The sequence below is a fragment of the Lethenteron reissneri genome, chromosome 24 (assembly GCF_015708825.2).
Source record: "Lethenteron reissneri isolate LAM-NWPU_2019-01 chromosome 24, ASM1570882v1, whole genome shotgun sequence".
NCBI classification, from domain to species: domain Eukaryota; kingdom Metazoa; phylum Chordata; class Hyperoartia; order Petromyzontiformes; family Petromyzontidae; genus Lethenteron; species Lethenteron reissneri.
In genome coordinates this window covers 10,459,966-10,483,380 of record NC_083802.1, presented here as the reverse complement: position 1 = coordinate 10,483,380, position 23,415 = coordinate 10,459,966, and the positions used below count along the sequence as shown (strand labels likewise).

Genomic DNA, 23,415 nt, shown 5'->3' with positions numbered 1-23,415 from the left:
GTCTTATGGAGAGACTCGCCGCCATCAGAGAAATGTGTAATTTCCATGCTGAGTCGGGTGGAGGAGATGGGCATTGCCTCAATGCTCAATTGGTCAAGATCATCCCCAGGACTCAAAGGTGCGGGAGGAGCTCATCCAGCAGCGGATTGAAAAAGGGCTATGTTGCAAATACACGTGGGCAAACAACTCATTTATTTGAGCTGCATTAATGATAAACTAATTCACTATATATATTGCTGTGCTCAGATGTTTGCTTTTCCAAAATGCATTATTAATTCTGTACTGTAATTGTGGCCGCAAACATAGTTTGAACAGGCGAAGGGTAAATGTTAACACATTAAGTTTCATTTCTAATTTACTTGTAATCGTCTAAAGTTCAATCATATTTTCCTTTGACGCGTATACATTTGTTAAGTTGGAAATAAATATAGCTCGTCCCATCACAATAAAGTAGATAACAGTCGACCTTTGACATTGGCGGCTGCTGCTGCGGTAGAGCCCCCGTCTGGCAATGAAGTCTTGACGTTAGGAGCTGTGTCCGTGTAAATGCCGTAGTTTTCTGTGGCTAAACAAGACAAAATGAGGCAGCGATGTATGTCATTGATTTCATTTTGTTTTTGGGTGAGCAACGTCAACCAACGTAACATTTGGTGAACACCACAGCCAATGCCTGGTCACAACTGTAACATTTTGTGAACACCACAGCCAATGCCTGGTCACAACTGTAACATTTGGTGGACACCACAGCCAATGCCTGGTCACAACTGTAACATTTGGTGAACACCACAGCCAATGCCTGGTCACAACTGTAACATTTGGTGGACACCACAGCCAATGTCTGGTCACAACTGTAACATTTGGGGAACACCACCGTCAATGCCTGGTCACAACTGTAACATTTGGTGAACACCACAGCCAATGCCTGGTCACAACTGTAACATTTGGTGAACACCACCGTCAATGCCTGGTCACAACTGTAACATTTGGTGAACACCACAGCCAATGCCTGGTCACAACTGTAACATTTGGTGAACACCACCGTCAATGCCTAGTCACAACTGTAACATTTGGTGAACACCACAGCCAATGCCTGGTCACAACTGTAACATTTGGTGAACACCACAGCCAATGCCTGGTCACAACTGTAACATTTGGTGAACACCACAGCCAATGCCTGGTCACAACTGTAACATTTGGTGGACACCACAGCCAATGCTTGGTCACAACTGTAACATTTGGTGAACACCACCGTCAATGCCTGGTCACAACTGTAACATTTGGTGAACACCACAGCCAATGCCTGGTCACAACTGTAACATTTGGTGGACACCACAGCCAATGCCTGGTCACAACTGTAACATTTGGTGAACACCACAGCCAATGCCTGGTCACAACTGTAACATTTGGTGGACATCACAGCCAATGTCTGGTCACAACTGTAACATTTGGTGAACACCACCGTCAATGCCTGGTCACAACTGTAACATTTGGTGAACACCACAGCCAATGCCTGGTCACAACTGTAACATTTGGTGGACACCACAGCCAATGCTTGGTCACAACTGTAACATTTGGTGAACACCACCGTCAATGCCTGGTCACAACTGTAACATTTGGTGAACACGACAGCCAATGCCTGGTCACAACTGTAACATTTGGTGAACACCACCGTCAATGCCTGGTCACAACTGTAACATTTGGTGAACACCACAGCCAATGCCTGGTCACAACTGTAACATTTGGTGAACACCACCGTCAATGCCTGGTCACAACTGTAACATTTGGTGAACACCACAGCCAATGCCTGGTCACAACTGTAACATTTGGTGAACTCCACCGTCAATGCCTGGTCACAACTGTAACATTTGGTGAACACCACAGCCAATGCCTGGTCACAACTGTAACATTTGGTGGACACCACAGCCAATGCCTGGTCACAACTGTAACATTTGGTGAAAACCACAGCCAATGCCTGGTCACAACTGTAACATTTGGTGAACACCACAGCCAATGCCTGGTCACAACTGTAACATTTGGTGGACACCACAGCCAATGCCTGGTCACAACTGTAACATTTGGTGAACACCACAGCCAATGCCTGGTCACAACTGTAACATTTGGTGAACACCACCGTCAATGCCTGGTCACAACTGTAACATTTGGTGAACACCACAGCCAATGCCTGGTCACAACTGTAACATTTGGTGAACACCACAGCCAATGCCTGGTCACAACTGTAACATTTGGTGAAAACCACAGCCAATGCCTGGTCACAACTGTAACATTTGGTGAACACCACAGCCAATGCCTGGTCACAACTGTAACATTTGGTGGACACCACAGCCAATGCCTGGTCACAACTGTAACATTTGGTGAACACCAAAATTACTGGCAGAAGAGGAGCTGTAATTCCGTTCAAACCTTGGATTTGTACGCGCGATTCTAATCAAATCCCAGCAAGGTGAAAGACGTCACGAATGTGGCGTGTAGTATGTGCGTCACAGTGCGGTGCGTCACCAGGATCCGGGATGATGAAAGGCTTCAGTGTACCATTGGTGGCTTTCACAAAATGATCCGTGACTTCATGCAGAGAGCGCACCTCCATCTAGACACGGTGCACGAGGAACAGTCATTGCTGAATGCATTAACCGGGTCACTCTGGCCCTGGTATCAGGTACACGTGTGTGTGTGTGCGTGGTGGGGGGCATTTGGGGGGAGCGGTAGTACAGTGGTTATCGCGCTGCGCTGTGGACCCGGTGTCCCGAGTTCGATTCCCATTCACGACCAACACCGGTGACGATTATCTGAACCGTTCCTGGTCCTCCCCTAGGTCGACTCGGTCTAAAATGAGTACCTGGCGCCGTGTGTAAACATCGCCACTGGGGAGACAAAGGTGGCTGGGCGTGGTTGCTGGCCACCTACCCCGTTGTGTGCCATGCCGGCCTTCATAGGGGCTCGCTAAAAGCACTTGTCCCAACAGTCTGTTAAGGCTATACAGGGGATGTTTGTCTTTTGGTGGGCACGTGCTGTGCTTGTCCATTTGCGTGTTTGAGAGTGACAAGTCGGGGAGCTGAAGCGTAGTGGTTAGCGCAAAGCACCACCAGCCCCCCTTCACTGCCAACGTCAGTGGTTGATATCTGAACCTGTATTGGGTCGACTCAACCTGAAACGAGTCCCTGATGTGATGTTTAGATATCAACACGGGGGAAACAAAGACGGCTGGGCATGGTGATGGCCGCACCACCCCATTGTGCGCCATGCCTTTAATAAGTGGTCGCTAACAGCACGTGCCCCAACAGTCTATATCACTCTACGTGGGATCTTCGCGTTTGATATGCAGGGAAGTCTTCTTTAAAGTAATTGGGAACACGTGCTTGTTCAGGAGGTTTTAAGTGCATGTAGGGGTCGGCACGGTTTGGCTCAAACCACCAAACCGCGGTTTGAACCGAACCAAATCGGTTTGGTTTGGCTCTGTTTGAACTGGTTCGGTTTGGTTTGGGGCTACGAAAACCGACTCGGTTTGGCTCGGACAGGGTGGAACCGGCTCAAACTAGTTTGGTTGGTTGTAAAGGCCGAGTACAGCAATATCAAGGACATGATGACGGACATTCTCAACCAGCGCTACCCAGCGTTGACGACGGACGCGGCGCTGAAGGCGGCGCCGCGTGGCGGCATTAACATCCTCTTTGACATGGTCTACGCGCCCAACGCTCACGACGGCGCCGCCTCCGAGGTCGACCGCTTCCTGCTTGAGCCGACTCAGGACCTGAGCATGGACGTCGTCGAGTGGTGGAAGCTGTACGGCGGCAAGTACCCGCGCCTACGACGCGTGGCCCTCGACTATTTGCCTATCCCGGCGTCGTCCGTGCCCTCCGAGAGAGCAAACTCGGCCGCCAAGCGCTCCTTTCTCGACCGACCAAACCTGCACAAGTGCACGTTCAAGGCCGAGATGTGTGTGCGCTCGTGGGCGCGGATGTTGCCTAGTGTTGGGGTTTCACTGCCATTGAACTACCACACTGCGTTCAAGGACATTGGGCGTGCCAAGCTTGAGGAGATGGCTGTGGACGACATCGTCGTCCAGTACTTGCTAGTGAATCTCAATATGAAGAAAGCCTGCGTAGAAATTAGCGATTAATACACTTGATATTTGTATTGAATGCGAATATTGTTTGCCGCGCATCTTTTCGGTTCAAGCCAACTCAAGAGGTTTGGTTTAGCTTAGTTTGGTTTGGTTTTGGTTTGGTTTGGTTCAGTCGTCGCTGGTTTGGTTTGGTTTGCTCAATTTGAAACCAGTTTGAGTCGGTTCAAACCGTGCCGACCCCTAAGTGCATGGTATTCAGTAATGGGTACCGTAGTAGTTTTCCGAGCCCAGTTGTAGATGTCTGCCTGTCTATGGAGCTGTGGTGCAGTATTTAGCACACTGCTCTGGTACGTGTGGCATTCTCTTTGTACTGTTCGTCTTTTGGCGTTCTCTGGTCTGACACTTGTGAGACTAGGCCATAACGAAGGTTGTCTCTGATGTAGGCCAATCAGTTTCAAAGACAATGCATCATATATTATATCAGAGCAAGTTTGTTTGCATGTTCACCACGAGTACGAATGGTTAATGTGGACTTGATTCCTTGCAAACGGTATCTCTTTGGTGTTTTAACATCTTAACGGCTGTTTTATTGCCAGAAAGGGTCAAATCTACTGAAAAAATGTCATACTTTAATACTGCAAAAAAGCTCCCATGACACACCACCGCGCTATTAACATGTCAACCAGAGTTTGATTTCCAGCCACGGCTAACACCAGCGGCAAGCGATATTTCAACCATCCTGGACCTCCCCTCCCCCATTCACTAACCTGCACTACATTGACCCAGAATGGAGAAGTGTGGTCAAGCAACAACACCCTCGACCGACATGGCCAGTCGTGGATTCATAAAGTTTCGTAACAAATGCGAGTGTGTGCTGATTTAATGTAATGCACACATCATGTAACTTCCTAAACACGGGTGTCCTACGAAGAGTAGTTTTGCAGAGGCTTTGTTTATGACTATCTTAACAATCCCCTCTGAAACGTTTCCAAGCAAAGCACGCATTTTTCACAAATGCCCCTTCGTTTTTAGCCATCTACCATACATATCCACACATGGCAATACCTTTCCACCTGATGTAAAGCACCCGGCCTAAAAATAATACATGTATGCCTGACTCAAACAAAAATCACATGTTTTCCTTTGTACGTGGTCTGTAGAAAGAACAACAACACCTGTTTGGAGGATAGTTATGGCACAATGATAAATAGTGTTTACCTTATTAGAGAGCTCAATGACGTACACATTTCCTTTAACACTGATTCTGTAGTGTAGTACAGCGCCAGTCCTGATTGGGAACAACAATGACAAGTCCAAAAAGTTAGTACAGTAAATTATCGCTGGCCTTCTGAAAATGTGAATATCCCAGGACAAGGAGTTTAGGTGGCGCTATTGTTATACGTTGTTGGTATTCTAGGCAAACTGTTTGGGCAAGTAAGGGGTTATAAAATGCATTCCAGTGATTTTTTTATGTAGCTAAGCTGGAACAAATATATGCGTTTGAGACGCTAAAACAGGTTTATTCAAGTTCAGTATGAAAAGTATCTCGCAACCCCTGGGGGGTGTGAGATACTTTTCATACTGGAGTAGGAGACATGCCTGTTTTAAGGTAAATAATCGAAACGTAAAATTAAGCACGGGCACGTAAGTACAACTGCTTCGTTTTATAAAACCGATGTATTTGTTAACATAAAAAATTACGATTGAGAAACAAAGGGGTGCAAGGCTGCAGCAAAGGTTAAGAACCACTGCCCTAAGCAAAACATATTCTTTGGGGGCCCCACTTTAAATTGATAAAATCCTAGCAAGATAACAGAAGAGACATAGACAACGAGATACGAGACGCAGTAAGATAAGAGAAATGTAGACAATAACATACGTGTGTAGTGACATGGAACGGGTGACTATGGCGTGTAGCGCTGGTTGCTGGCAGAGAAGGGGATCTGCTGTTGTAGCAGCCTTGTCTGCCAGCAGGTCACGTGATATGCCGGAGAGAGATGTGGGGGCAAAGGTGACGTGAGGTAAAGCCCGGGAACCTTCTAGTAGATTCTAGAAGGAGGGCGTGGCCGAGGGCGAAGCGAGGCCACGCTGGGTGGATAAAAGGGAGACCCCGACCAAGACTCTGGGTTGTTGTTTGGAGAGGAACCTGTGGTGCTACAATAATCTTCGTCACCGTCTTCGTCATCGTCTTCACCTCTTCAGCGTTGTTGGTCAGGCAGCCTGTTGCTGTCCTGACCGAAGTGCAGTTATTCCCTATGCCTGTGAAGCTTATAATAAAAAGAGTGCCTCCTACTACTAGTGTCTCTGAAGTGATTCACTACACATGTAGTGAGATGACACAAGAAGATGAGAATAAGATAGAGAAGTATTAATTGGCTTTTTATGTTCATTAGCTTGTTATGCATTATATGGTTTGACTTAAAGATATTATGAATCCGGGACCACTGAGCTTCTTAGGGACCTAAGCTTTTATTTTGTTTGCTTATGCCAAGTGCCACCACTGGTGTAAAGCTAAAGCATTGTGTTTCAACATACATTCTAGCTAACACAGTATTTGTATATGAATCACTGAAATATTTCCATAGCAGACCTTCAACTCCGATAGAACAATGTGAACTTTCATTAACAAAACAATGGTTGAAGTGTTCTACTCAGATGTTTATTTTAATTGGGGGTCAGTTCGAGGGGGGTACGCTTTGTGATTTACGTAGAACGATTTCAATCCGTCCAGGTGGAGAAAATGGTGGAATGTGCGGCTCGCAATCGGAAGGTCGCAAGTTCAGATCCTGGTTAAGGGTCAACATAGTTCCTCATCCTGACGAGGTTGATACAATTAGCGTCTACTTTGCAGAGGCATCAACAGTGGTTTTCAAATGGAAATACTTGTGTCCACCGTAGGAATGTGGAAGCTCCTCTGCTGGCTTAGGTTTATAGGCACGAGATTAATGCCGCCCCATGCCAAACTAAGCGGGAAAACCACTTTGACTTCTGTATTTTTGAATACCATTTAGAGAGCTGTTTCTCAAGCAATGAGATTGATAAATTAATCAATTATCCATTATCAATCCACTGCTGTCCACTCCATCACCATCTAACATCATCTTGTGATGTAATAATCCACTTAGGTACCTGCACACAAGCTAATTTCATAGTTCCATTTCCACGGGAAGCACCCTTTCAGGTGCGTGCCCTCCCGTGCCTGCCACTCCGTAATTATTCTTGACCATCGGCTATCAGCATTAACTCTATTACTGTGAAGGGTCCATAACCAGCTTCATCAGGCGACAGCCAGATTTGTGGCTGTCGCCTGATGAAGCTGGTTGTAATTACTGGCAAAACGTCGTACTCAAACTGTAAATGGTGTGGATTTGCTCTCAAACACACCGTTGTGCTGTACTAGTAACGAATTGGTAGGTTCTGTTTACGTGACAAAGCTTACTAATTGGCTGTCGGGTGGTGGCGGGTTTAACGACACATTTATATTTACGCAATCTAACCCAAAACAAACCTATATTATGGATGAAATTGTTCGCTAAAGCCTACGTGTTAAACTATTAAAGGTGTATGATTTAGTAAGCGCTTAACACTCGGTCCGACTTGCAACAAAATGCCACGACGGATTGTTTCACAATGCAGCCTCCCACTGCGTCATATAGTAGAGTGACGCACAATCGAACAGGTGTTGTCTAACCTGTAGGAATGGGTGTTCGTTCCACACAGACACGGCGTAGTCCGTCTGATTGCTTCCTGGCCGGAGGAGCAGATTGCCCCAGTCCGGATGCTCTTGCAGCATCTGCTCCGCCTTGTCCCGAGAAACGTCATAGTAACAACTGCAAAGAGAGACACAGATGCCCCCGTGAGCTGTCTTGCTCAAGAAAGAATGTTGGGGTGAATGATGTTAGCAAGGAATTAATTATGATATGGTACATGTGCCTAGCCATTTTGTTAGTCCACTGCTGGATGAGGGTCGCCTCGTGCTGTGCGGATCGTGGGGGTTGTTTGACCATACTTCACCAAGCCGGTCAGTGTGGGTTGATGGAGGGGAGGTGCATTGAAGTACATTACAGCAATTGTGTTCTTTTTAGCACTGCCCTCTGCTGCCCACCACGTAGTACAACACGAGGTTGTAAATGGCTCATTAAGTCATGGGTGGGGTCACATCACACCTGGCCGACTTTGTTTGCATTGGTGTATCTCACCAGAGATTCATGTTAACTCATAGGACGCCCAGGCTCGACTCGGGATATTAATTGCAAAACATGTAATAATTAACCCAAACCCCTTCCCTCATCCTGTCCTCCCCCACTGCCGATAATGAGATTAATTGCCATAATTTAAATCAAGAACGGATTAAATATATTCTTTGGGTCTTTCTAAAGACTTTCTTAAGACCCAATGAATATGAATTCCTGCAATCACGAAAGCTTTAAGTCAAGATTTAATGAATGATTTGTTTATGTTGCCTGTGCTATCTCGTTTATATTGCCCGATTCCCTGATTTTCTCGTTCTCTCTTTTTCATTTTATTAGCCAAAACTTAAGTTAACGTATAATTTGCATACACTTTTCGGATATTGTAAATAATCGACTTTTTGACACGCAGTTTGATGCATGTATTGTGTGCATAAGAATCGCATTTTCATCGATAAATTGTCAATTTTCTAACTACTGCCACTGGGGTCCCTATCCGGGAATTAAACCCGGGTCTTGTACACGATACATTCCCAGCGATTATACGTGCACGTACTGCGCAAATCACAGACTTTCACAATGCAGGAAAAATAAAAAGAGACTGCCAATTCTGTGGAAGTATATAAACATCACAGCAGTAAAAGAAACACGCTTATTGTCGGCTGTTCTGTTTATTACACACTTTGCATTGCATCATAACGGCAAGATGTTGGACGACGGGATTGGCCGTGGTGGACAACTACGCAAAAATCATCACTTTCAGCAATAGCACCGCCTTACAAGGGCTTTTCTTCTGAGCAAAACTCAAGATGCTCCTCGGGATTTATCCCTCAGAATGATGTACTCTACTGCTCTGAAAGAGGGTCAACTACCTGAAAGATCAACATATTATATTGCAGGGTGGCCCCAAAGTGAGTTTATTGAAATAGACACATTATTATACGTAGTATTTGACCTCTTTAAACAACATTTTGGGCCACACTGTATTTTTATGTTGTGAGGCAGTGCTGTTGGTGTGTTTGTTTTAGTTGAAAAACCATTGGATAATTTGTGTTTTAATGAAGTAAAAAACAGATTTGCTTGGTCAGTGAAGAAGGCATTTCTCTGGGAAGGATCGTTTTGCATCTAAACTAGGGTTGCCACCTCTGAGGTAAAAAGAAAAAAAGAAAACCTCAAAACGCTGGGACATATCATGGGAAGAAGAACATCTCACAATAGCAGAAGAGTGAAGAACTATGTGTCAGTGCATTGCTTTGATTACTGGCGTTTTATTATACAGCTGACCAAAAACGGGACTTTTAATGTCACGTGAAGACTTACAGATTTCCATAGACAGCTACCTGGGAAAAGCACGATAGGTGGTAACCGTAATCTGAGCAGATATATTTGTGCAGGCTTTAAGATGGACGTACCTGGGAAAGGATAATTTGTTATTGTGCAGCGCCGGTCCCTGCACCAGTACGGGTGTCAAAACGCTGGCTCTCGGTATCTGTAAAGCATCTGGATGAAGAATCCTGTGATCCGGTGGTTGGGGTGGCATCGGGCACTCGTTTGGCTCCGACCACCCCTGCCGATCCTTCTCCCTTTCTATGATCTCCCTCAATTGCTGCATCTGCCCTGGGAGCAGGGTGATGTCTCTCGGGATGATGTACTGATAATACATGGGAAGACACATCGCCAAGGTTACGACAATTCAGACAAAGTTACGATGGCAGATGCAGACTTCAACATTTTTATTTAGATCATAGATACATAATTAAGAGTTAGAGATAAAGGGGTAGCCAGATGGCTCCGCCCAGAGACACTGAGCCAGCGCTGCTGAGATCCTAGATTCGAATTCGGGGGTTTCTGCCACTTTTAATTAAAGTCGGTTCTCGAGTGTAGCAAAGTGATGGTCTCAGCCGAGTCAGCAATAACTCCACAAACAACAATCACATTAAAGTTGGTTTAGCATTTAATTTGGATTATTTCCAGGTCCGAATCACACACCAATCTCGTGGCAGCGTGTGATTGATTGATTTTATTTCTTGATGCGTGGAAGAAACATTCAGCCCTAAGCTGTTTACAAGAATGACCCGCAGAGGACCTTGGTGAAAAAATGGGATGTTGCAGCATAGAAGTCATAATGCACATCAACACTGAAGCACTAAGTCCATTCGCCACAAGTGAAGGAATGTAGTGCACATCAGAACTATAAACACCGAATCGTGCAAGGTTCAGGAACCACATCTGCAACCGAAGGGATATCTTAAATCAAGAGATGAATTTAAAATATCCAGGGAAGGAATTTAAGTCAACACAACAAAGTCAGATAATTTCAAAAGTGAGGGGCAGCAACAGGAAATTATTTTCTTGGTTCTTTCGGTAAAGTCACGTTGACTTTCCGACAGACCTGTTCTTCACCTGAGGACGGCTGCTTGCATTGTGGCCGAAACGTCGTGAGAATTATTTTATTATATTTAATTTGTAGTATTTTATTACTTCCCTTATACGTGACTTTACCGAAAGAACCAAGAAGATGAATCCCTGCAGTCACGAAAGCTTTAAATCGAAATTTAAGGAAATGATTTGTCACAGTGAGTCGTTCTCACGCTGGGTACATTAGGGCGTAGAGAGGAGCTTCTCAGGCGACCGCAATGAGGGCTGTAGTCATCAAAGGTGGTCACGGAGGTGATCAGCTGATGTGTTCTGGAGTATTTTGAGAATGATGTCCAATGACGCTTTTTTCCGAGTATGAAGGGGAGTCAGTTTTGTGTTCAAATACAAATCACAGTGTGCCCCCTCTTGCGCGATGAGAAAAAAAGGGTCTATTGAAGAGTGTTTCAGAAGTTCTGGGAATATGTCTTGCACAACCGTTTTCAGAGCAGAATTCTGCGTCATTACCAATTTTATTGTCTCAAGATAGACCACCAATATCACACCATGAATAAAACTGGAAGGCTCAACTAATAAAACGAATTTATTAAATAAATATCACCTTTATACGTAAGTGTTGATTCAATTAGTATATTCACAACCTGGAATAATATTGAGCTTTCCTTCCATGCGTCTGTCCATTGGCTCAAATGAGGTTACCTTGACTAAAAGAGATAATGGTCTCCACTAAATAAATAAAAACTTCCAGGGATGTACAATTAACGTGTTCATTATTGAGTTTAGTGCAGCTGCGTTCATCACACAAAGCCCTACCCGAGGCAACACCCGTTCCATGCACGGTAAAGGTGGCTGAGTGGCCAAGCACGTAGAAAAGCTTCATAATCGTAAGTCCTTCAGCTCCAAAGTGGCGATGCAGCGCATGTAATTTAACTACCACACGGATTTATTTTCAATTATCAATATATTTTTTAAGGAAATACCTGAGTTTTCATTATTTTTACGCAGTCAATACTTCAATAGGCCATAATCCCACACCTCGCTTAGATGTTCCTGCCCATATAAGCTCTCTATGCTGACTATCTATGCGAGACAGAAACATAAGGAGTTGGGTCTTGGGCCAGACTCATCGGGTCGGGTGGTGGAGAGTTACGACACATTTATAAATAACGCGATCTAACCCAAAAACGTTTATTATGAATAATATTGGTCACGAAAGCCTACGTGTTAAACTGACATAGGGTTAATATGACGTTTAAAAAAGGAGAAAAGGACACAGAAGGAGGCAATGACACACAATAATTATAACGTTTCTATCCATTCTATTGTTATTAACGGAGCAATGGATGATGAAAGGTGCAGAGAGGCGGTAATAAGTGGCATGACGAGAGGGTGCTTCGCTGGCAGGGGTTGACAGAAGAGGAAGTCGAGGGGATTTTATGGAGACAAACCATGACTTAATACTTGCATGGTTATTCTGCAGTTAATCAATAATTCTGCAATAAAAAAGTGTTCTGCAGGCAACAGTGGTGTAATTGATTTATGTATGACTTGGCGAACCTACCCTGCATTAATGAATGGACGAACACGAACTGGCAAGCCACAGCAGATTACGCGCATCTAAAACAGCTCCTGAAGGCCCACTAGAATCAATCTGGTGAACTAAAGAGGTAGGTTGAGAGCAAATTTGGCATACTTTTGGAAATCTGAACTGGATAATAAAACGTAACATTGCAATGTGCCGAAAAATAACATTAATAATATTATTACGCGTATGACCTAATGGACCCCATAATATGGTTCAGAAGCATCGTTACATTCATGAAAAAAAATTTGAACAAAAAATGAAAATATTCTTTGGTTCTTTCGGTTAAGTCACGTCTAAAGATAAAATAATAAATTAAATAATAGCATAATAGCATATTACGACGTTTCGATTGCAACACAAGCTGATGATGATTGCTTGTGTTGCAATCGCAACGTCGTAATATGCTATTATTTAATTTATTATTTTATCTTTAGACGTGACTTAACCGAAAGAACCAAAGAATAATCCCTGCAGTCACGAAAGCTCCAAAATTAAGATTGGAAAAATGAAAAGTGAAGGGGAACAACATGCCCCGTTGGTCATGGCGGTTGTTTGGCCATTATTCACTTTGCTGGTCAGTGTCGGTTGTTGAAAGTAGGAAGCATTGACGTGGGCATATCGTACGGTACAGGACAAACATGATTATTGATGCCTCAAAGGAGAGGACACACGCAAGAAACATAATAACCATAAAATAAATTCCAGCCCCTTTGTCAATTCCATGCTGGATGAAGACCACCCCTTGTCCTGTCAGTCGTGGAGGTTGTTTGACCATACCTCACCACACTTTTTAGTGTTGGTTTGTAAAGGAGGCCTAGGAGCAGTTTAGATACATCACTTTCCAGTGATTTTTGCCTTCACCAGCAATCAAAAAGTCATGTGGCTGGGTTAAAATAGAAAAATTCCTAGATTTGCATAATCTCATATGAGCACAATTGTCTACGTATGATGAAAAGAAGTTCACATTTTGCAGGCAGACGACTGGTTTCTGCATGATTAAATGTAAAGAAAACATTTTATTTCGATTTACAGCTTTCGTGACTGTAGGGATTCATATTCGTGGTTCTTACGGTAAAGTCACATAGAAGAGAAATAATAAAATAATAAAAATAAAACAATTACATTCTCACGACGAAGACATTTTCTTAAAAAAAATTTGCTGTGGTTTTCACACCTGATGATGATTGCTTATGTTGCAATCGAAACGTCGTGAGCATTTTATTGTTTTATTATTTATTCTTTTATTATTTCCCTTCTACGTGACTTTACCGAAAGAACCAAGAAAGCATTTTATGCCATAGTCTAAATGGTGTTGTTTGCCCGATCATTATAGCTCACAGTTTGAGATTAATTTTCAACATTGAGATATTTTGTCTATTTAAAGCATCTGAATAATGTTAGTGGCGTCCCACAGTTTTACAATGGCGAGTGCTAAATAACCCACGCATGATCTATGGTCATTCTACATGTCTCATAACGTACTTTTAGATTGCCCAGAGGAAATATTGTCATATTAAATGTAAAAAATATAGCAGTGCTTTGAAGGGAACATTGTATAATGTACTATCCTTTGTAAAAATACAATTGAGTTCTTTGCACTGATGCTACTAATAAACTGTGAGTAATAGCAATGATAATCCTTTACAGGTGAATGTCAATATGCTGCTGGATCAAGGCCTGATCATGGAGGGCCAATAGCTGGCTCAGATGCCACAACATCCCTGATGTTACCTCTTGCCAGGAATTGAACTCAAGTTGCTTACGTTCTTCACGCAGTGGGCTAACGACTGCACCACTGCTCCTACCCCAAAGACAATGACAAATGCAGTGTTACCATCTGAGTGGTTTTGTCACTAGATCTAGCATCTTTTTGTATTTCCATATCGAAATGGTTTTTCTTGTCAAAGTGACTGGCGACAAATCTAGCGACTTCCTGGAATATGATGCATATTTAAGAGCTATTGCAGACTGTAGGAATAATTATGTATTAATGTATTACTTGTGAAGGGCTTCATCAAATAATGGATGTATCATGGGTGATGCCTGATCAGTTCACTATGTTTAATACTTGGTAAATTGTCTCGTGACATTTTTGACAACGTTAGAAGGATTATCTAGTCAGAATCAGAATATGTATTTATACTGGAGGAATCCGATGAGCCATGAAGCTCTTTTCACAGATGTCCAGAAATCACTAGTGACACATACGTGACTATATGATGTTTGTTTGATGTCTCCCTACTGTAGGCGTTGGCCACACTGGAAACAAAGTTAGGAAATACGGTACATTCATATTAAGCAACATTCAGAATCAGTGTGCTCATGCATTGCACACGTTTTAAGTTGCTTACACGCTGCTCGCATACTTTCTATGGAATAGGAACGTTGGGTCCTTAATTGTTTTGTTCCCAAACAGAGTGGGACTTGCATTCCAGTAACCGCCGGTTCAATGTGTCCATAGTGCGTCACTTTAAATTATGGGCACATTTTTTTACATCCCCACCGTAGTAGATTGCCATGTATTGTGTGTGGTGTGAGGTAAGTTGTGTGTATTCCCACCACTTTCAAAACGTCTGGACAGCATCGAAGAGTCGACCAAAGAAATATCCTCAAGAGGGGCTTCTCTCGACTGATGCTCCTGCTGTTGTGGAGTGACTCATGCAGCCAGCTATGGCTGCAGAGTTTGGTAGTACATGTTGTTTATGTCGTTTATTGTGAAAATTCGGTCACAGTTCCTATGATCACTGTTTTATTGCTTTTATGGCTTTATTTTGGTGATTTTCGAAAAGTTTTTTGGTTTGGCCATGTTTGTTTGTTGTAGTACAGAGTTAGACTGATGGCCTTAATCTAAGTTGTCTTGTGGTTGTTGTTGTTTGACTTGCATCCCACTGGGAATTTTGCACACAGTGTTGGTGTACGGTGCTTTTTCTGCAATATTTTGCTGTCTTTTCTTGGATTTTCTGTTTGCGCATAGTCACTTTAAGATGTTTTCTTGTTTATGTTTTTGTTTTCTGTTTGTTGCGGTTGCACCCGATTCAAGAGCCGAAAAGCTCACAGGGCTATACCAAATAAATGAACTTGAACTTGAACTAGAGCTTCCCCAGTGGAGGGGCTTCTGCCAACAGTTGCACGAGTAAGAAATTGCTGCGCTGCGCCATCACCGCGTGTTTTCCCCTCTAATTGTTGTTTCTTTCCTCCTCCACAAGTATTTCATTCCCAAGGCAATGCGGTACACACAAAGGATATGACAGTGGGTTGACAATAGCAACAAACACAGTACGGATTGCAGTGCAATGGAAACCTGTCTAAACCGCGTGTTTCAATAAACTCTTCAACCCTGGTGTCTTTCTAAGTTCTGATATCCCTGTAGGAAGAGGAGGAGGAGGAGAAGGATGGGGGGGCTAAATGCCCAAATGAATGCTCTTAAGAATCAATGCCCACTGAAGGAGATGTACTGAAGGGGCACCATGTTGTTTCCCCCTCTAATTTAATGTAAAAAAATAACTGAATTCAGTAACTCTCGTGCTCAATACAAGTTTTTTTTGGGGCGGTGGTGTTTGTCAATGTTGGCTGACCGGAGGAAGTGCTGATTGCATGTTAATCATTGTGCAAATTGTACACGATTTATTTACATACTGTCCACATGACATTCGCCTCGGCTTGTCGTGACAAGTTGAGCTACGGGAAACAAGTTCGAGTGCGGGTTTTTCCGAGCGTGCACTTTGAAAATAAGCAAAGTAAGATAAATCACATCGCGACCACGAGAATCGCTCTTACACAACGACTCTTTTGCAGATCACCAAACGAAGCTTTGAAACCTGAACCGAGTGGAATTTGTTGTACCCCCCCCCCCCCAAGTGACTATGTTCTAGAGACTACGTAAAAATGTAATCAATAGAACATCATCATTGATGATTTCCAGAGTCCTCAGTTCAGTGCAATACGAAGACGTTACAAATAGTTGGTTTCATCTTATTGTTTTTTTCGGTAAAGTCACGTAGAATGGAAATAATAAAATAAAACGTCCTGAGAATTCTTTTATTATCTTATATGTTTTATTATTTTATTATTTCCATTCTACGTGACTTTACCGAAAGAACCAAGAAGATGAATCCCTGCAGTCACGAAAGCTTTAAATCGAAATAGTTTGGTAACAGAATCCCGAAGGATGGTTCCAACATACCCGACAACTGCGTAAGAGGCCTTCGTCCAGATGTGGATTGACAATAAAGGGCTCTAATTTTATTTCACACACGTACAATATTATATACGACGATATTCGTAAGGCAGTGTTTTTTGGCGACAAAGTGATCTCACCTCTGTCACGGCAAGTATGTATGCCTTCCACATTTCCATAGTTTCTGTGTCCGCCTACAAATCCAAACAGCAAGAAACCGTCAATGTCACACGCTTTATAATGAGAGAGGTGCAAACTTAGTGTGTGTTTTGACAATACTATATGAAGTCAAATATGGGCGTTGTGACCGTCCGAATGCATCGCCATTCTTTCGTCGTTCTATACACACAGATACATACCGCGAAGTTGTGGTGATGTAGCCAGTGGTCAGAATTGCAACACAACATTCTGCCTCGCGTAAATAAAGACTCGTTTGACGAGTTAGCAGACAACGGAAGGGGTTTGATCAGTACACGCTTAGGTATTGATCTCGAGTGGAATTTATTTTACTGATTTTTTTCCGTGTAAATGCTCCCAATGTTATAGTAAATTTGCTATTGGCTGCACGAGTCGCGGATTATATTTGGATATCTTGCAGAACAGTGCAGTCTTGTGTTAGAGAATGGTCCACAGAAGGGGCTATCACAGAGTCACCTCTGAGATCTCTTTGAGTGACCTCTGGTCCACAGAATATAAAGTATCTTTGTCATTTGATCTACAAATGAGAGTAATGATAGGCAAGCCCATATTTTATTACTTCGGAGCTGGTATTTCAGCCAGTCAGTGGTGTCCGGGCTAAGACCATCAACCGACTGTACACGTACATCGGATATGATAACATGTCGCTGCTGTGATTCGAATCTGGAATCTTAGCAGAGCCAAGTTCAGTCCTCTGACCTCTACGCCACCCGTAGACATACTCGAGTGATATGTATATGGATTGACGCACGAGTAATTGCCCCTGGCCTCATCAGACGTGAAATTATGGAATGGGTAATCGAAATCCAAAAAGATTACTCAAAACCCTTGGAAATAGACATTATCTGAAACGTGTAACCCCTGACATCACAGTGCCACCGAAAACGATGTTTATTGAGTTATGTCATTTAAATTCCAAGGATAAAGGGGAAAGAGAGGTTCCTGCAGACGATTACTGTTATCAAAGAATAAAGGTCAACAACCTCAGAGCTCAGGACATTATCTGTGCTCTTAGTGCTTAGCAGCTGTTATCTGTTGATGAGGTTGCATGGCAATAACTCATAATGAAGATGCTGATATTGCGGTTACATATCGAGCTTTCTGTGTCAGTTGTACTCACATAATTAGAAAGAGATATGATTAGAAAGAGATAGAAACAAAAAAATCACGAGACGTTTCCGTGACAAAAAAAAATCATGACAATAGCGTTCCCTGCTTGTGTGTCTTGGCCAATGTCGGTAATATACATTCTACGTTGATGAGAGAAGCGTGTCCAGGAGGACGACCACCATGATGACGGAGCGATGAGATCAGTGCATGTACAGAAATGAGACGGATGGTAGCAGCACTATACTGTGAGGGATGCCGACGGCCGTGCTTCAGCGGTGGATAAACGTGCGACGTTGGGTCAACGTTGGGATGCGGTTAAAACCAGATGGAGCAACGTTGGCCCAATATTCCCTGTTAACGTGGCAGTGATTGATGATGTAGGTTAATGATGTAAGTTATATACCCACGTGCTTTATGTATACATCTCTTATCTCGTCTATATCTGGTATCTGTTCTGACTACAGCTTTATCCTATCTGGTATAGAATATCTCTTTTGAATACTTATTTTTCTCTAATACAGGGCAGGTGCTAGGGGCGTGCTAGGGTGAGCCCAGCACCATCAAATGTCCCTTTGGCCCACCCAAATTCACTTTCCTTCGTGATGAATCACTGTTACGGTGGCCACTCACTCAACAGCCCTACTGCCCCCAACCCTCCATCCGAGAGAAGCCGGGCCTGCTTTTATAACGTTGATCCTTACCCACTTATCGATAGTTCAACGTTCATGTGCCATTTTATTCAGACACTGTGTGTTATCTTGGTGTGATAAATCGGAATTTATAGGTAAATAGATATTGCTTTAATTTCGTATTTAATTTATATTTAGTGACTTGCTTACCTTTTTCTCTATTTTGAACTATTATCGTTTTATTGTATTGTTTGTTGCAACTTTCTGACCCGCCCACACTGGAGTTCTGTGAAAAAAGAGCTCCATAGTTCATCGTATTCCTTCAGTCTAAATACATATTCTGATTCTAATTATGATTCACTTCTGAATACATCACTCTCATATCTCTCCTGAATACATTCTATGTCACCTCTTATCAATTTTTGTTTATGATCTACCTCTCAAAAGATCTTCCTCTCATCTGAAGAAGTCCACCTCACTTATATTTCTCTGATAAATGCACGCCACGTCTTTCTTAAATGTGTCTCTTCTGAATACATCTCAAACCTATCTTGGCTTTAGATACTCATTGCGTTGTCTGTGGACAATGGCCATTCATGGCATGTTAGTCACACTGACCCTCGGGCTGTTGCTCTTTATCTGCAAGTGTGCAGGCTTTTGGTTAATATTTTAGGGGTTTTTGCAGGTCCTCAGTGCTAGAGAAAAACGTAACTTCAACTGGCTCGCCCTTTCAGCGTTAAACATTGACGACAATAAAAGGTCACAGTCGCAAAAACAGCTTGAATTATTCACAGATGACAGTATTATCAACCGCTTGTTGTTACCTTCAACTTGAGCTCAGTGGTGGATGTTTTGAGCTTCATCTTACAGGATGACGTGCCACGCATCATAGAGCTGACCATATGGAATACAAGTGGCTTCGCAAGCGGTATTTTTTCTGTGTACTGCAAGCAAAAAAAACAACAGAAAAATGTTAGTTTTATCCGACATATGGAAATGCGTGGGGTATTGAATAATATCCCACAATTATCACACCGGACAGACGGCATTTAATAAGTCATGAATGATCGATGGTCATAACAATACAATATTCTCATATTGTACAGAGGAAAGCTTGACATTAAATGTTCATTAAATAATACTGTTTTAAAGAAAAAAACCTCTGTGTTGTACTCTATAAAAATACAACGAATCAGGTTATTTTAACAATGAAGTTAATTTAAAAAAAACATAGGTAGTAAAAATGGATATTAATTTACAGCACTTTGTCAGTCCAGTTCACCCCTGGATGAGGGCTTCTCCGTGCCATGTCAGTCATGGTAGTTATTTGACCATACTTCATGCTGGCGAGTGCAGGTTGGTGAAGGGAGCAGTCGGGAGACCGTCCACGACTGATTCAGGCATCGCTCGCCACTGATGTTAGCCGTGGCCAAGAATTACATTTGGGTCACCTTCTCTCCATTGTTTTCATCACCCTCCTTCCACTTCACCAAGCCGCACTGACCAGTGACCAGCATGGTGAAGTATGGTCAAACAATACCCATAACCGACATGGTGTGGAGAGCCCTTCATCCTGTAATTAATTGAAGGGCTCGAGCATAACATGATTATTATCAGCCATAAAATATACATTGCTGGAGGAAAGCACGACTTTTTTTATGCTCATATGCATCTGCAGCTCGCTCCCTCCCCCGCCTTTGCATGATTACTTAATATGTTCTTCCAGGATTTCCTGTCGTCAATTCGCATTAGTTGTTATGACTGTCATCAGCAAATCTGAGATGGCTAAAATCCTCTACGTTTGTATTCATGCATTTACATTTTTCCAATATAAATATCAGAAAACGTCCACAAATGTCGCTGTGCATATAACTTTGGCGAAAGAGTGTTCTTCTTGTCCTACATCCCTTCAAACGTATTTTTTTATTTTATCTATGCATTCGCACTGCAGATGTAAAAGCTTTTTTTAAAGATTGTTTCTGAATTGTTATAAAACCTCGCTTTGGGTGAGCTTGGTTGACCGCACACGGTTTCCACCGACTCGAACAAGGTCAGGATATGTAGTCAATGGTAGAAATACCTTTTCGAAATCCAACTTTGCTCAAATGGTTTTTAGTTGGCTTCTACAATTCAATATCGCAATACTGTATACAGTTTCATATAATGTTCGTTAACAGTTTACATACACGTGAAAGGAGACCAATGGAAATGTTATTTTTTTAAAATTAGTTTTAACACCAGTTTTGAAGAAGAGGAGAATGATTGCGGTATAATTCAATGCTCACAAAAAAATGCATTGTGAATCCTGTAGCATATTATTTTGTAGAAGTATCTCATAGGTTACGCCACATCATAAACATTAGAGTGATTTTATTCGTGAAACTTTAATCGGTGCGGGGCAAACAAACTTCATGACGTAATTCAGCTGTCCTCTGGCAAATAAACTTATAAGAAGTGTGGTTGATATAATTTGCATAATAAAAAGATACACTGCCGTGTTCACTGAAGTGACTGTTATTCATGTTGTTAACCTTGACAAACCCAGATACGAGAACAAAGTGCAATCAGTACACTGGGTTTATCACCCTGCACTCCCTTCGTTGACAAGGACCTATGCCCACACACAATTACTGCAACATTACAATGACCAGGTGAAGTACTAAAACGGCTTTGCGGTTACAGCTTAGTTCGACAAATTAGATTTTTACTTTTCTACCGAGACTGGAATGTAGTAATAGCGAGCTTTACTCTTCCTTGAGCACGTTGGCCTTTTAACGAGACCATGCTCCTACTGGTTAGGCACTTTGTGGTTTATACAGACGTCACTTGGTCTTTTCATGCCTTGTTGTCAAACCAATAAATTAGAGGCATAATTAAAGTGAAACGTCTGTAATATGTACAGTATGTTATAGAGGGTGCAGTAGCCCTCTGTACTATAAACCCCGGTGTCTTGAGATTGAGTCCGAGCCATGGCTAACATCAGTGGTTAGCGATATCTAAACTAGTCCTGGGCCTCCACTCTCACCAACCCGCACTGACCAGCATGATCCAAAAACACCCAAAATAAACATGGCATGGAGAGGCCTTCATCCAACAGATCCAACAGTGGGTTAACAAAGCATATTTCTTGTCCAATATGATATTCAATTAAAAAGTAAAATACTGAATGTTGAAATGTTACTCACTACTGCGTTATGCCATCACTCATCAATTGTTGAGTTACTTTTTACTTAAGTTGTAACACATAAAGTTGCTTTACAGAGAACTTAAATCTATATGCAGTCTTGACTTTGACCCTCATGGACTTCCTAACAGTTGGCGCGCGCACTTCAATTAGATGGATTCATGAAATGGGGTATAAACACTGGCATTTTAAACTGGAGGAACATTTTTTAATATGGTCGCTGTTCTCAAGACGAGGAAAAGGCAGCAATGATAAATATTAGGCGTCATCTTGGATATGTTTGAACTTAATAGAGTGTTTCGCGATTACCTCAATGTCACGGTCGGTTGAGTAAAAGAAGAGAATGTTTCCTCTGAGCTCTACCCAACATATTTTGAGTGCCTGTTCGGAGAAAAAAATCTTCCCGTTAGTTGGCATAGTTGTGAGAGCACAGAAAGCTTTAATAAAGCACGTTTTTTGAAAAACTCATGGGACCATGCACAAAACTTAATTCAGTGCACCGTCACAAATGTGACCGTCACATATCCATCTTGACCAATTAAGTCCCCAAACCCAGCGTGGTGCAGTATGCAACTGGCATACTACTTTTCTATAGATGTTCACTTATCCGACTATTTTTACATATCTGCATATACCTCAGTCCCCATGTGACCTCGTGCTATATGCTCAAATGATGGCATTAACTATCAGCAATCCTGTCATTCTGCCAAGTGTCTACAGGTATTTGTTTTCATCACATGAAAAGTCTGATCTTCCGCAGTCTGGTCTACCAATAGCATGAACCACAATAGAATGCAAACAACATTTAGCACCACATATCCATTTTCTGATTACTCTTCATCAGCGATCAATACATTCCCCTTGTTGACAACACAATATCGTGTTGCCGGCACAAGATGAACACGAGACTCAAGAAAAAAAAGCCAAACGACGTCTTACTGCACCTTATCTGTTGATGATTTTTTTTCAAGAAATCCTTTCATGTACACAGGAAGCGTCGTCTTCTGGTCTCGCATGATGGCTATGTCGCGTTCTCTCTGTACACGAAAATCCATCGCAAGTCCTTCTGTCGTCTGCCCAGGGAATCCTGATGCGACACAGCACTCACACTCACACTGTGGGCCACTGCTTCTGACTCTTGATGTGGTGGTGGTGGCATGTCATAAAGTCGGACTCTGGACCAGGAAACACTAAAGTGGAATCGCCTTGTTCATGTTTAAAATTACGCGTTTTTTTTACAGGATTATCAACTTGGATATTTTGTCTCATGGTTTGCTGTAATTGACCGATGCGGTGTAATATCTCCTTTTGAGTAAAAATGGCAATTGCCGGCGCTGTGCTGAAGTAAATCTGTGGTTGACACAACATTTATTTAAACTAAGCCAGGTGAGAAGCCATTCAGAAGATGTGTGTGATTCTATGAAAAGGAAAACTAGAAGTAAGTATGGGTATGTTATTAAAAACACATTTTGGGGAGAAAAAATTGCGATCACTTAAGATTGAGACTTACAAAAAAACCGTCTTGATATATCTACCTATTCCATTATCACGTGAGATGTCTTGTTAGTGATATCTCTTTTTAAACTTGCCTGCTGGAATGTAAAGTGGACTTGTTTATCTTTGTAAATGTATATAGGTTAAAGGGGGGAAACTGAATGCATCAGGTGACCATGGGATAATTGCGACATAATGCGCGCTATGTGACAGGGGGACACAGTTGTGGAGTGTGGGGGAGGCTTGTATCATCAGCAGTTTGCTCCTTCACCTATCCCACCGATGTGAAATAAGAGTTGCTGGGGAAATGAGGGATGGGGGGGGGGTCTGTGGTTTATTCACCTGATAGGCTCACAGTGACGACATCACATTTACCCCTTCTATTTAAGGC

At 42.6% G+C, this 23,415-nt stretch overlaps 1 protein-coding gene across 1 annotated transcript; it reads right to left on the bottom strand.

Moving 5' to 3' along the window:
- Nucleotides 1-7,626: 7,626 nt before the first annotated feature.
- On the bottom strand, nucleotides 7,627-22,662 carry LOC133346306 (signal-transducing adaptor protein 1-like). The gene is made up of 6 exons (XM_061557802.1): nucleotides 22,475-22,662; nucleotides 21,840-21,911; nucleotides 19,171-19,290; nucleotides 16,550-16,603; nucleotides 9,684-9,922; nucleotides 7,627-7,911 (listed from the first exon to the last, which is right to left on the bottom strand). Exons 1-6 carry the CDS (start codon nucleotides 22,583-22,585, stop codon nucleotides 7,707-7,709), a joined length of 801 nt encoding a protein of 266 aa, XP_061413786.1. The 5' UTR covers nucleotides 22,586-22,662; the 3' UTR covers nucleotides 7,627-7,706.
- Between the last annotated feature and the right edge of the window lie 753 nt (nucleotides 22,663-23,415).

Coding starts and splice junctions, on each gene's coding strand:
- LOC133346306 (XM_061557802.1), bottom strand. CDS start 22,585: ATGGATTTTCGTGTACAGAGAGAACGCGACATAGCCATCATGCGAGAC. Junction 21,912..22,474: donor AAAAATCATCAACAGATAAG/GTGCAGTAAGAC, acceptor TTCTCCGAACAG/GCACTCAAAATATGTTGGGT. Junction 16,604..19,170: donor CCACTGAGCTCAAGTTGAAG/GTAACAACAAGC, acceptor TTGGATTTGTAG/GCGGACACAGAAACTATGGA.